This window comes from Nyctereutes procyonoides, unplaced genomic scaffold (assembly GCF_905146905.1).
Source record: "Nyctereutes procyonoides isolate TBG_1078 unplaced genomic scaffold, NYPRO_anot_genome, whole genome shotgun sequence".
NCBI lineage: Eukaryota > Metazoa > Chordata > Mammalia > Carnivora > Canidae > Nyctereutes > Nyctereutes procyonoides.
Genome location: NW_026575146.1, coordinates 76,385,415 through 76,399,847, shown reverse-complemented (window position 1 = coordinate 76,399,847; position 14,433 = coordinate 76,385,415). Strand labels below are relative to the sequence as shown.

The 14,433-nt window shown below is 53.9% G+C and overlaps 1 protein-coding gene across 2 annotated transcripts in view; it reads left to right on the top strand.

The window, feature by feature from the left end:
* Nucleotides 1-14,433, top strand: part of MARK4 (microtubule affinity regulating kinase 4) — a 29,314-nt gene that overhangs the window by 3,395 nt on the left and 11,486 nt on the right. For both annotated transcript variants that reach the window (XM_055309992.1, XM_055309993.1), the window contains exons 2-12: nt 1,272-1,472; nt 4,067-4,120; nt 4,225-4,273; nt 5,010-5,075; nt 5,152-5,222; nt 6,298-6,354; nt 8,393-8,629; nt 11,262-11,381; nt 11,828-11,927; nt 13,117-13,226; nt 13,333-13,492. In XM_055309992.1, the coding sequence (XP_055165967.1) occupies nt 1,272-1,472; nt 4,067-4,120; nt 4,225-4,273; nt 5,010-5,075; nt 5,152-5,222; nt 6,298-6,354; nt 8,393-8,629; nt 11,262-11,381; nt 11,828-11,927; nt 13,117-13,226; nt 13,333-13,492 (1,225 nt within the window). The remainder of the gene's footprint in view (nt 1-1,271; nt 1,473-4,066; nt 4,121-4,224; nt 4,274-5,009; nt 5,076-5,151; nt 5,223-6,297; nt 6,355-8,392; nt 8,630-11,261; nt 11,382-11,827; nt 11,928-13,116; nt 13,227-13,332; nt 13,493-14,433) is intronic.

Sequence of the window (14,433 nt, the reverse complement as noted above, 5' to 3'; positions counted from 1 at the left end):
GGGTCCCCTTTCCCTGTCCAAACCTCAGTTTCTCCTCTGGAGTATGAGGATGTAGGCACCGCCCTCCGTGGGCTCCCGTGGGAATTAAATGCAGATGAGGCGCTTACTAGCCCAGGCCTTGGCCCGTAGTACAAGCAGCGTAATGCAAACACGTAGGAGTGTGAGTCAGTGTGATATGGTGAGGGTGAAGGACAGCAACTCTGGTGTAAACTTTGCCCAGCTCTGGGCCTCAGTTTCCTTACCTTAAGATGGGAATGATGACCGGATCGATTCATCCATGCTAAGTAGCCGTGCAGATTCCCTGTTGCCTACCTGGCCTTCCTCCTCCTCCTCAGCTCCTCTCGCCCTCCTGCTTCCCACCCCCGCCCTGGGAAGGGCACAGGCAGGGGTGCAGCACAGAGCCACCTTGGCTGGGACCTGTGGCTCCCCTCTGTCGCCTGCACCCTGGGCCTCAGCGCTGAAAGGGAGGCACAGTCCCTAGGGCTCACAATCAGGACAGGGCAGCCTGGAGCAGGCAGTGACCTGCGGGGGAGAGAGGCCCAGGAGGGACAGGACGGCAGGAACAGAACATCAGGGACAGATGGGAGCGCTGGCGTGGGAGCCACAGCGGTTCGCAGGGTGGTGGGGGGCCACGGGGGAGGCAGCAGTGTTTTCCACAGGAGGAAGGTAGCGGTGTGGGGCCAGAAGGTCCGGGCAAAATGAAAGAGTCTTGGTTACAGTGTGTGAAGTCGAATTTGGGGCAGTAAGAATTGGGGGGCAATGTTAGAGGCAGTAAGCTGGGAATGAGATGCTGCTTTTGGGGTTCAGAGGGTAATTGGGCCGCCCAGACGGGGAGGTGATGGGTGACCCGGGATGCCGGGAGCCCTGAGAGAGACCTGGGGCTTGAACCCAGATCGAGGACACGGATTGGAAGTGAGGGCTGCAGCATTTAGAGTAAAATGCTGTGGTCCCAGCACATGGAAAAGGAGGTTGGGGGGTAGACCAACTGCTGGGGGTACTGGGAGGTGCGAGGAGGAGGCCTGATGTCTGGGACCCTGGATGCTGCCCAGTTGGGGGGGTCCCCAGCGTTTTTTGTTCTTGGAGGCATCTTTTTGTAGAAAGGAATGGGGGGACCCCCGAAAGCAGCTTGCTTCTCTCTGGCCTGGGTTTGAGAAGGACCGTGAAGGGGCTGGTGGCCGCGGCTGGAGTGGACCACCCACCCATGGGAGCCACCTCGAGGGCGGGATGGGACGGGTGCTGGCCACCGCTCACGCTCCGTCTCCCCCGTCCAGCATGGCACCTTGGGCAGTGGCCGCTCCTCAGACAAAGGGCCATCCTGGTCCAGCCGCTCCCTGGGTGCCCGCTGCCGGAACTCCATCGCCTCCTGTCCGGAGGAGCAGCCCCACGTGGGCAACTACCGCCTGCTGAGAACCATCGGGAAGGGCAACTTCGCCAAAGTCAAGCTGGCCCGGCACATCCTCACAGGCCGCGAGGTGAGTGGGGAGATGGGCGGGGCGCAGGGCCCAGTCCTGCCATCCCAGTGCCAGCGCCGAGGTGGTGGGAGGTGGGGCGAGGTCAGACTTGGCCATCGCTTTGCTTTGTGACCTCAGGTAAGTCCCTGACTCTCCCCGGGACAGGTCAGGACATCTCAGGTTTGTCCAGAACAATCCAAGTAGAATTGGACGGACTACCATGGGAATTAAATGTAGATGAGGTCCGTATTTGCCCAAGACTTGGCCCGTGGTAAAGGCTGTGTAATAAAAACGACGTGGGTGGAGTGCTTGGCTGGCCCCGTCGGTAGAACATGATCTCCGGGTCTTGAGTTCAAGCCCCACGTTGGGCCTAGAGCTTTAAAAAAAAAAAATGATGTAGGAGTGTAAAGTGGTGGTAAAGAACATCCACTCTGGAGTAAACTTTCCCCACCTTCAAACAGGGATGATGGCACATGAGTGGCCAGGGCTCGTCAAGTATTTCTCATTGTCCCCGGAATTGTCGGGAACTCTCAGGTCACAGGCAGAGCCATGTGTTGTATTTCTAAGAATTCACGCAGCTTTTGTGTCTAAACCTGGACCACCTGCCTGTTGCAGGGGTGGATTTTGGTTCCATCCGATCTTGCAGCAATCTTCATGAGATGACAGCACCATCTCCCTGGAGTTCTCAGCTACCCACAGTCCCATTCTCCCCGCCTCCCCTCCCAGAGTGGGCATGTGTTCGGAGGATGGCAACATTATAGCAGAGGCGCCCACACAGACCTTGTAACCTAGATAGGAAGCCTCTCACTCCCACCTGGGGGGAGGGTATGGCTACTCTGTTCCCCTTTAATTTTAGAGGCTGTGGCTGGAGCGATTTCTCTTGCCTTGGATGAACTCTCTCCTGCCCACGCGCCATTACCCCAGACAGACAAAAGACACCAGGCCCCTATGGTTTTATGGGCGTATTCCACCAAACGTTCCAATTTTATGCCAGTACTTCCAGAGACTAAGGAAAGAGGGTTCCACTGCCCAGCTGATTTTAAATGCTAGCTGGACGATGACCAATATGTCAAAACTAGATACGAATGCAATTATGGGCCGGTCATACATGGGAACATAGGTACAAAAATCTGAAGCAAGATATTAGTAAAGAGACCCAGCACATCAGTGAAAGAAAGCCGTGTGATGACAAAGCTGGGTTCATCCCAGGAATGCACAGTTCTTTTCAAATTGACAATTTATTCATGTACTTCAGCACATTCACAGATTCAAGGAGAGAAACCATATGATCGTCTCAATACTGGCGTAAAAAATGCTTGACAAAATTAAAAACCTGTTCGCGAGGATATGAGGAACGCTAACAGACCCTCTCCTGCACGAAGAACGTGTCATTCCCTTTGTGTGGAACTTGAACATGATTCCAGGGGCTTCCTAGAGGACCAGCTTCTAAGGAAACAGGGCCTCCCAAGTGAAGGATTCTGTAATCCAGGGAATCTGGGGGTGGCCCCCAAAACCTCTGGGAAAGCTGTAGACCTAGGGCTGAGTCAAGACTTTAAACAGCCCCTCATTACTGAAAAATTTCTGCGGCTCTGCCCCAAAGTGCGATTCAAAATAAAAACTTAAACCACGCCGCAAGACAAACAGAAAGGAGAGTTCATGAACTTTCTGATTGTTCCCGCATGGTGACTGCCTCACAGCTCTTTTAAAACTAGGGGCGGCTGGCTCAATTGGAAGAGCATGTGGCTCTTGATCTTGGGGTCTGAAGTTCGAGCCCCACGTTGGCTGTAGAAATTACTTAAAAAAAAATTGGGACACCTGGGGGGTTCAGTGATTGAGCATGTGCCCTCGGCTCAGGTCATGGTCCCGGGGTCCTGGGTTCGAGTCCAAGTCCCACATCGGGCTCCCCACAGGGAGCCTGCTTCTCCTTCTGCCTGTGTCTCTGCCTCGTTCTCTGTGTCTCTCATGAATAAATGAAATATTTTTTTAATAAATAAAATCTTTTTTAAAATTTTAAAAAATTAAATATAATCAATAAATTCTATTTTCTTAAGTATTCAAGAGGTAAACTTGATCAGGCTACATACGTTAAAATCCCAGCCCAGGAACTTACTAGCCATGGAACCCTGGCCAACTGACTTAACAGCTCTGTGCCTCAGTTTCCCAGTTTGTAAAATGGGGATAATACTAGCACTATTGTGAGGATTGAAAGAGTTCTCCCTTGTAAAGCACCCAGACTGAGGCCAGGTGGGTGACTCCTCGGGAAATGTTAGCTATGGTTATTATTTATTGTTTCACAGTTCACATGTTCAAAACAAAGGAGATGTGCTGGGCGAATGGTCTGAGGGCTCTCACAGAGAGGCCCCCCTGAAAGGTCTCAGTCACTGTCCCACACATTCACACAGGCCTTTGGAGCAGTCCCACCCAGGCCACGCTGCAGGATAAGGGATATTTCCCTATAGAAGTCAGCGAGCACTGAACACAGTGGGAACAGTATATGCAAAGGTCCTGAGGCCCTGATGGAGGACTTTCTGTGAGGGGGGCAATCTGGGTTGGGGACCCTTCCCCAACTCAAGCCCTTGGCACCTTGATCTTTTATGCCTTCCTTCTACCTCCAGGTCGCCATCAAGATCATTGACAAAACCCAGCTGAACCCCAGCAGCCTGCAGAAAGTGAGGCTTCGGGAGAGGGAGCAAGGTGGGGCCAAGGTTGGGAAGAGGGTCACTGAAACCGCCCACCCCCATCTTTCTCTTTCTTCTTTTCTGGCCATGCCCAGCTGTTCCGAGAAGTCCGCATCATGAAGGGCCTAAACCACCCCAACATCGGTGAGGAGAGGAAGAGTGTGGGCTCAGAGACTACCAAATGGGGCACTCAGCAGAGGAGAGAGCTGGGGGATAGAAGAACCGGCAGCTTTAACAGTTAGAAAGACCTGTTTTCTCTTAGCTGTATATCACTGCTCACTGGCTGTGTGACCTTGGGGAAGTCACTTAACCTCTCTGAGCCTCTGTTTCCTCCTCTGGAGTGAGGCTGATAAGAGGGCCTACTTCAAGGTCATCTTGGGGGTTGGCTAAGATCGAGCATTCGAAACCCTCCATTTAGAGCTAAGGTGGGGGGCAGCTGGTCTGATGACTGTCATCAGGAGCAAGCACTGTCATTGTTATGAGGCAGGGGGGAGACGGGGATCTTTATGTAGAGAAGCTGGATTTAACCTGGCCTGGATGTGGCCACAGCATTTATCCATCCGTGTGTTTGTTCACTCGGGAAGTGTTTATTGAGTGGCCGCTTTATGCCAGATGCTGGGGACATCTGGCCTCTGGCATAAGCAGGGAAGAAAGCAGACTCAAATCTCAGCCTCACAGAGCCGACTTTCTTGTGAGAGAGAAAGTAGGAAAGGTGGTGATGTAGGGCTGAGGATTTTGAAAAATCTTGCCATCCGTAGGGAGCCATTGAACAATCTGGAATAAGGGGTGTTCTGGTCAGCACACGCAGAGTTAGAATGTGGGTGGAGCTGGGGGGGGGGTCTTTTCCCCACATAACCCTGCTCTCCCCGGATCCTTGCAGTGAAGCTCTTCGAAGTGATCGAGACGGAGAAGACGCTGTACCTGGTGATGGAATACGCAAGTGCTGGTGAGGCTTCCCTCCCTGCCCTGCCCCCTGCGCCCCCCACACCCTTTGCTCATCCCACTTGGCATCTACCCTGCAGGAGAAGTGTTTGACTACCTCGTGTCCCACGGCCGCATGAAGGAGAAGGAAGCTCGAGCCAAGTTCCGACAGGTGAGGGGGGGCAGGGCTGGGGGCGGCACGTCCATCCCCGGGTGGGAGGAGGGCCTGGGCGCTCAGGGGAGGGGAGGGTCTGTGCTGTCCAGTGACCTGGGGGCTTAAGTCTGGGTGGGAGTGAAGATGGAGAGCTGGGTGTCCGTGAGCATGCAGATGCCCAGGTGTGAGAGGCTGCCCTGATGCAGGTGTGAGGGTGTCCGGACAGGTGGGTGCAAGGGCGGGCCCATGTGTAGGAGTGGAGCTCGGGCGCGTGGGGGCCAGGGTACTGGAGCGTGTGAGTACAGCAGTGCGGATGAGGCGTGTGGGAAATAGGTATGTGGGTGCCCAGATACAGATGTGCAGTGTAGATGTGCATATGGCAGGGGCACCTGGGTGGCTCAGTGGTTGAGCATCTGCCTACAGCTCAGATCATGATCTCGAGGTCCTGGGATTGAGCTCCGAGGAGTCTGCTTTTCCCTCTCTCCCTGCTCGTCGTCTCTCTCTCTCAAATAAATACATAAATAAAATCTTAAAAAAAAAAAAAAGCATATGGCAGCCCCAGTGTATGTGTGAGGAGCTCCAGGTGTGGGCATGTATGTTTGTTGGGAAAAGGGTATGCAGGTGTGTGGGTGCCCAGGTGTGTGGGTACGGGGGGCATGCTAAGAGCCGTGAAGGTCTGCTGGGTGAAGGGATTTGAGCCGGGGGGCTGGTCCGGGACTGTCCAGACGCCCTGGTTGGCCGTACTGGGTGTGTGGGGGCCGAGTGTCTGTCTATAGCTGCGTGGTGTCCTTATGCATGTTTCCAGATGTGCAAGTCAGGAGGGGACTAGTTGTGATGTTCTGGTTCTGGTGCCCCTGCTGGGAGGGTGTGCAGATGTCTGAGGGTGTCCAGGTGTCTGAGTGTACATGTGTGTCTGTGAGGGTCTCCGCTGTCATGGAATCAGAGCATCAGGCCCCAGCATCTCGGCCTGTGCCTAGGGGAGGCCTGGGGCTCTGGGGCTCTGGGGTTCTATTGTGAGTAGGTTCCTGGGGTCTGAGAGAGGCCAAGGGCTTTGGGGCCACAGGTGACTGAGCTTCTCTTCTCTCCCCTCCAGATTGTATCGGCTGTGCACTACTGTCACCAGAAAAACATCGTGCACAGGGATCTGAAGGTGAGCCCCCCGACTTCAGCCCACAGACCACCCACCCACACTTGTCCCCAGTCCCACCTCCAGCAGCCCTGGGGATCCCCTAGGGCCTCCACATTCCCCTTCTTTCCTTCCCATCCTCCTCCCTCAGCATTCAGGGCCCCTTGACTCTTTCCCAAGCTCTGGTGGCCAAGGAAGGCCAGCAGATGGGGGAGCAGGTAGGGAGGTGGGGGAAGGAGGGGAGAATTGAAAGAAAGAAACAAAATGTCCCAGGACATCCCACACGAGTACGTGTGTGCTGAGCAAGGACACAGGACACCATAAAGGGCTCACCCACTCTCAGAGCCTCTGGAGCCTTGGCATCTCTCAGGAACCTTCAAGAACTAAGGTTTTAGAGCTGCAGGGTTGCATGACCTCTGGGCCTTAGAATCACAGGCATCTCTGAACTTGAGAAGGAAGGATTTTTGAGAGAGAGAAAGAGAGCCCCTGAAGCAAGCGCCAGCCAGCCTGGACCCCTGCTCCACACCCCCCACCCGGAGAGAACCACCTGTCTCAGGGCTTCTTGTCCCAGACCGGAGAGAGAAACCCTTGTCCTGCTCAATCAAGTCGTCTTTTTTTTTTTAAGAAGGTTATCTAGAGTGAAGGACCAGGTTTAATATTTTCAATTCCCAGGCCACTGTGATACACACTTTTGTGAAGTACGGTAAAGATGAAGTGAACAACAACAGAAAAGATATCCAAAACGCAAGACCGATTTTTAAAAACTATTATTATTAGATTCAGAAAAGCCATAAAAATCGACTGTCAAATTGCTGTAGAAGTTTCTAGACTCTCTGCCTTGTCTATACCCACCCTCTGAGAAAGCCCCTTGGGGTTTGGGAGTCTGCCCTCACCTGGAGGAGGCACGCCCCCTGGTGGAGGGTCCTGGAAGTGGCTGGAAGGAGTTTAGGGGATCTGGTTTAGGGCACCCAGAGGGGGCCAGCCCAGGCTGGACTGTGGAGCCTCAAACACCAGGAAGGGAAGTGTCACTCCTGAGCAAGAGTGAGATGCCATTACACTGAGGTTGGGGGAAACTCTCTCTGAAACATGTGTCTTTGTTGGTTCTCTGCCCCGTTGGGTTGTAGGTGGGAGGGATGGTATCCAAATCAACCAGGAGGTAAGGAGACTGTGAGGAAGCTGTAGGTGCCAGTGGCCTGGCTGCGGAGAGGCAATGGCTGGGACAGGCCAGACGTGGACAGTACTTTGAAAAGTGGGTATGTATACCCAGATCTGCAAGAGGCAGGAAGCTGGAGACTCCCACGCTCCAGCCATGAGGAGGCCAGGCCCCCCCACCTTTTTTCTTTTTTTTAAGATTTTACACACACACACACACAGAGAGAGAGAGAGAGAGAGAGAGAGAGGGGCAGAGACACAGGCAGAGGAAGAGCCAGGCTCCCTGCAGGGAGCCCAATGCAGGACTCAATCCCAGGACCCCAGGATCACATCCTGAACCAAAGGCAGATGCTCAACCACTTAGCCACCCAGGCATCCCGAGGCCAGGCCTCCTTTGGAGTCTGGCTGGGCCACTTTCTTGCTGTGGGCATGAGGTGGTCTCCCTAAGGCTCAGTTTCCTCGCTCATGAAATGGCGTTTATAAAAATGTTTAAAAATATGACTTTTTTTTTTTTCATTTTTATGAGTCTTGAGCAGCCAGTGCTCATGTTTTCTTTTCCTGCTCAGAAAACAGAGGTTCAAGAAAGGGCCAGGAGATTGCCTGAGAACCCCCAGCTCTGCAGACCACATGGCATAATAATGGCCAATGTTATATAGTCCTTGCTGGATAGCGAAAGATTGTTCTAGGCCTTTTAGGATTCACTTAATTCTCAAATGGCCTCATGAGGTAGAAGCTATGATTATCCTCCGTCCATGGATGAGAAAACCGAGGCCCAGACAGAAAAAGTCACTGCCCAAGGTCGCATAGGGAGTGGCGGACCAGGCCACAGTCAGTATAGGTCCATGGGGGGGGCAGCTCCAGAGCCTGTGTTCCTGTCCACCACACACACCCACCTCCTACCCTCTCCCAGGCCGAGAACCTGTTGCTGGATGCCGAGGCCAACATCAAGATCGCTGACTTTGGCTTCAGCAACGAGTTTACTCTGGGCTCGAAGTTGGACACGTTCTGTGGGAGCCCCCCGTATGCTGCGCCAGAGCTGTTCCAGGGCAAGAAATATGATGGGCCAGAGGTGGACATCTGGAGCCTCGGCGTCATCCTGTACACCCTCGTCAGCGGCTCCCTGCCCTTCGATGGGCACAACCTCAAGGTGCTGGGTGGGGCTGGCACGGAGCTCTTCATCTCCCAGAGAGAGTCTCTCTGTACCCCCCTGCAATCGGGGCCCCCAACCTCTCTCCCTACACCTGCTTTGTAGAGGGCCAGAGGGATGGGGCTGGCCTGAGGTCATATAGCAAGACGGGTGGGGGCGGGGAGGAGGCAGGACTCAGGTCCCCATGGTCAGTCGCATGGCCAGCCCAAGTGGATCGGGCTGTGTTGGGGTCCAGTACCCAGGGTTTGCAGCCCAGGCTTGGGTTCAAATCCCAGCTCACTCCCTCATTCAATCAGTAAATATTTATTACCTGCCATCAGGCGCAGGGGGGTGTCAGGTTCTGTTCTAGGTTTTGCAGATACAGTATGAACAAAAGAGACAAAAATCTCTGCCTTCCAACATGCCAGCCCATGGGTTGAGTTGACCCCCGAGAACACGCTAAGTGGGAAAAGCCAATCACAAAAGGCCACCCATTGTGTGATTCCATTTCTATGAAATGTCCAGAACAAGCAAATCCAGAGAGATGGGAAGCAGATGAGTGGTTGCCACAGGCTGGGGGCAGTTGGAGAACAGGCTTTCTTCAGAGAGGGAGGGGGGTGAAAATGTTCTAGAACTGACCGGTGAGGTCTACAGAACTCGGTGAACCTACTGAAAACCTTTTGCATGGGGCGGCACTTCAAACGGAAAAATCCCTGCCCTCCCGGGAAAGAGCAGAGCTGGGCCGAAAACAAAATAGATAAGCAAAATGTGTATCATGTCAGATACTGGCCAGTGCTGGGGGTGGGGGTGGGGTGGGGACACGGAACGGGTGGGAAGTGTGCACTGAGTGGCAGGGTCCCATGGGGTTCTCCTCTTTGACCTTTTTATCGGGAAACATCACCTATAGAAGGGTCACAGGACGAGAACGAACGATCCGTGGTGGGGCCTTTTAGGAGATGCTCTGGTCACTAGTGTGGGGACACTCTGGCCCTATCAGCCTGTCCCAGCACATCGTTACTGTTCCTGTGGGGGTTAGTGGCACCCACGATGTCCCTCTGTCCCTAGAGTCCAGAGTAAGTGCTACTTCAATATTAGGAGGGGGAACCCCTTCTATGCAGAGGCCTCAGCTGAGCGGCCTTGTAGCTGAGGTGGGGTGTGCTAAGTGCTCGCTATCACTGAATAATCTCTCTGAGCCCCAAGCATGAAGCCAAGAGACCTTTTCAGAGGGCCACACCGGCGTCTCACTTGCCCCAGGCCCTTGTCACCTGCTCTCCTGGCTTCACCACCAGGGCCCCCAAAACCTTTCTGGGCAAAGGAAGACAGGCAGCTGGGGGCAGGTCGCCTCTCTGTCATTTCCTTGTAAGTGCCTGGGCACATACCCTCTTTCTGGACCAGTTTCCCCACCTGTAAGATGGGGCCATTAAGAGCATCCACTTAGAGCCAAACTGGGTGTCTAAAGCCCACCTCCGGGACCCGGCATCTGGCCAGGCCGTTACACTCGGGAGCCGCACTGGTGGAGGTGTCGATGGCCTAGTGGCTGCTTCTCACTCCCTGGTGACAGAGGCAGGGTGGTGCGGTGGTTATACAGCACAGGCTCCGGAGCCGGACTGCCTGCGTTTCAGCCCCGGCCCTGCCATTTTTCTGGCTGCACGCCCCTAGCACAGGTGACTTACCCTCTCTGGGCCTCAGTTTCCTTGTTGAAAGATGGACATCATAGCCTGCATCACAGCTCTGTTGTGAGCACAGATGTACCTTGCATAAAGACTCAGAACACTGCCTGGGCCCTGGGTGAGTGCTCTGCTCCGAAAGTGATACTCATTATAATTAAATATTCACGACCCTTCGGGTTGGGCTGCTCTGTGGACCCAGGAGGCTCCCGGGCACATGCCTCTTCTAGCCCTTTTAGGAGAATGCTGGGAAGGGAGCTCCCAGGCCAGTCCCCAGTCCCCACGCAGAGCAGAGCTTCACCTGGAGACTCCCCCGCACCCACATCACCTGTCCCCCTCCATTTCCTGAGGGTGGAGGGGCTCTCTCTGGTCCACCATGCCATGGCGAGTGGAATTTATTTTCTCTGTCTTGGCAGGACACCTCATAAAAGGCCTTTTACAAAAAAAAAAAAAAAAAAAAAGTCTGCATGTAAATCAGTTCTCATTCTTTGAGACTGCCAGGGTCTCAGGGATGCCTAGGGGAGGGGGGAGCCGGGTGGGCAGGATCCCCCACACACCCCGCTCTTCCCCCTCCATAAACCTAATACTGAAGTAGCACTTACTCTGGGCCACACATGTGCTGGGCACTTGACTTTAACTTACTTACACCCCGGCCTGTGAAGTGGGTGCTGTGAGCGCTGGGTACAGAGGAGGAGACTGAGACCCCGGATGCTGACTTGCCTCTGACCGGGCCTTGTAGAAGTCGCTTCCCCTGAGAGATTTCCTCTGAATGAAGGTGCATATAGGGCTCCCATTCTACAGATGGGGAATTGCGGTCAGGAGGGAGGGGTGGGGTTTTGCCACCTGTTTGCTTCTGTGAAGGGATTGGGAGAAAGATGAGCGTGTGTGTGTGTGTGTGTGTGTGTGTGTGTGTGTGTGTGTGTGTGTGTATCTGTGATGGGTGGGGAAGTGGGGTGGACCCCGCCTCCAGTAACCCCATCCCCCAGGAGCTGCGGGAGCGAGTCCTCAGAGGGAAGTACCGGGTCCCTTTCTACATGTCAACAGACTGTGAGAGCATCCTGCGGAGATTTTTGGTGCTGAACCCAGCTAAACGCTGTACTCTCGAGGTAAGCCCCAGCCCCACACCCCTACATTGCAGCCTTCTTGCCCTCATTTTTCCTCTCCTGTGTCCCATCTGCTTATGATCCCAGCTGGGAGGGGGAGGGAAGCCAGGCAGCCCCAGGGAAAAGGCTCCTCGGCCCGTCTCAGCGCCACCCCCAAACAGCTTCGCCCACTCCCCGCCATGCTAGTAATTAGCTAATGAGCTCCTAGGCTGATTACAGGGTGCTGGGGACCCAGATGATGCGGAGGAGGGAGGTGACATCGGGAGGCTCCGGCAGGGGCACTAGGGGTATGGGTGAGGAGGCGCCAGCTCTCAGGAAGCCCTCGATTCTGGGGGGTTAGGTCTTGGAAGTGGGGGGCAGGGCAGGCGGCCCTACATGGGCCTTATTTTCCTTAATTGCTTCTGACACCTGTCTTCCCCCTTCCTGATCCTGCCCCCCAATCCCTGCAGCAAATCATGAAAGACAAATGGATCAACATTGGCTATGAGGGTGAGGAGCTGAAGCCATACACGGAGCCCGAAGAGGATTTCGGGGACACCAAGCGAATTGGTGAGGGTCAGGGAGAGCAGGTGCCCTAGCTGCTCAGTGCCACCGAGCCAGGGGTTATAGGAGTTTCCCAGCACCTGCCCCTCTGGTCAGCGCATGAGAGAAATTTGCGAGGCAATTAGGGACAGCGGAGAAGTCTAGGCTCTCATCCTTGTGCTGCCACTTTTCTAGCTGTGTGACCCTGGGCAAGTGGCTTTTCCTCTCAGTGCTTATATTTCCTCATCCGTAAAACGGGATGATCGTAGAACCTATCATAGGGTTGTGAATATATTAAATGAGTTAATCTATGTAAAGTGTTTTGACAATTAAGACACAAAAGGAAATCATAGATCATGTCCAGAAGTGTTTAGGCCTAAGTCATTGGTAAAGCACACGTTTGGGGCAAATCCCCATGTGGACATGTGCCTCACCCACCAACCCTTTGGTCCCAGATCCTCCAGCCTGGAACCCTTGAACTCTTTGCTCCCCAAAGCATTAGCCCTGAAAGAGCCCCTTAGGAACTATCCAGTAACCCTCCAAGGCCACCATTAGAGCTGGCTGCATTAATTGGGACTGTCGTGGTTGTACATAAGAGAAAATCCAAGCTGTTCGGGCTTATGCCAATAATAATAATAGGCTGGGCCATTTGAAACTAGGCGAAAACTTGTTAATGTCAGCAATTTTATATGGTTATAATCTCACAGTCATCACTGATTCATTCACATAACTATAAAGGCCAGGGTATGTGGGCTTCAGGCACAGCTGGATTCAGGTGCTCAGAGACAGTCGTTGGGAATCTTAGTGGTGGCTTCTCTCCCAGGCAGCTCTGGCCACAGGAACACGCTGGCAACTGCATATCCTAGTGGCCTGGACACCCCAACAAGAAGAGGAGCCACTTCCCTAAATGTTCCGATAGAAGCTCTAGGCTGGTGCCCATTGGCTACCCCTGAACCAATCAGTGTGGCCTTGGGGATGGAATACTCTATTTGATCAGACCTGGGTTATATACCTGCCTGTGGGGCTCAGTGTGGGCAGGAGTCAGCCAGGTGATCTGAGCTGGAAAGAGATCTTGCAAAGAAATCAGGGTGCTGCTGGTAGAAAAGAGGAATGGATACTAAAGAGGCCAAAGAACAGGCATTGCTATGTGACACAGAAACGAGTGGAAGGGAAGGGTCTGGGGAGATTGAACCTCCTCTCCATCCCCCTCTCCCAGAGGTGATGGTGGGTATGGGCTACACGCGGGAAGAAATCAAAGAGGCCTTGACCAGCCAGAAGTACAACGAAGTGACCGCCACCTACCTCCTGCTGGGCAGGAAGACTGAGGTCAGAAGGCGCCAGGGGCATTTGGGATGCGCGATGCCCGGGGTGGAGGGACTTCTGGGGCAGAGGGGATGGAGGCTGAGCCTCCTCATCTGTCATCCTCCTGCAGGAGGGTGGGGACCGGGGCACCCCGGGGCTGGCCCTGGCACGGGTGCGGGCGCCCAGCGACACCACCAATGGAACAGGCTCCAGCAAAGGCACCAGCCACAGCAAAGGACAGCGGAGTTCCTCCTCCACCTACCACCGCCAGCGCAGGCATAGCGACTTCTGTGAGTATGGCCCCCACATGCCTTCACACGCCATCCTGGGCCCCGAGGCTTCAGACCTACCTTACATTGGGGTTGTCTGGCTGGCAGGCAATGGAAACCTCTGCTCGAGCCAGCTGCAGAGAAGGGAGGAATTTTGCATAAAGATGCAGAGACATTATAGGGGAGGTGGGAACACACAGGATCAGGAAGGGATTAGAAACTGGAAGAGCAGCCAGAGCAGATGCTGTTTCTTGCTTCCTCTCTATTCCCCTGGTTTTCCCTTTCTCTTACTTATTTCACGTTATCTTTTTCCCAATCTCTCTGTGTTAGAGACCAGCCCAAATGATAGCTGGAATCCCTTTGGTCCACTTATCAGGGATAGAGCACTCACATCAGGGTCCACTTGGGATTAAGCCACTGTGATCAGGACACGTTGCACAAAGTGGCTGCTGAGAGCCTGCCCTCTGGCTCTCCTCCACACTGAAATGTTGAGAGGCCCTTCCTAGTGGAAAGGGGCTGGGCAGACACCTAGTTGTACCCCACATTCTGTAACTGAAAGAGATCTCATCACCCACAGAAAACAGACCCCATCACCACCACCACAGATGAGGCATGGAAACTTCCAAGAGGTCTCTCACCCACACCCTCCTCAAAGGTGAACCCTCCCACCTATTCTTGCAGTAGCTCTTTTGAGATATAACTCATATACCGTATAATTCACCCATGCAAAGTGGACGATTCAATGGTATTAGTATTTTCAGAGTTGTGCAGCCATTACCACAACACAGTTTAGCACATTTTCATCACCCCAGGAAGAAACTCCACAAGCCCTAGATAGCCATCGACCTCCAAATCCCCATCCACCACCACCCCAGCCCCTGACAACCTCCAGTCTATTCCCTATCTCTACAGATTCCCCTATTCTGGACATTTCGTGTAAGAGCAATCATACAAGCTGTGGC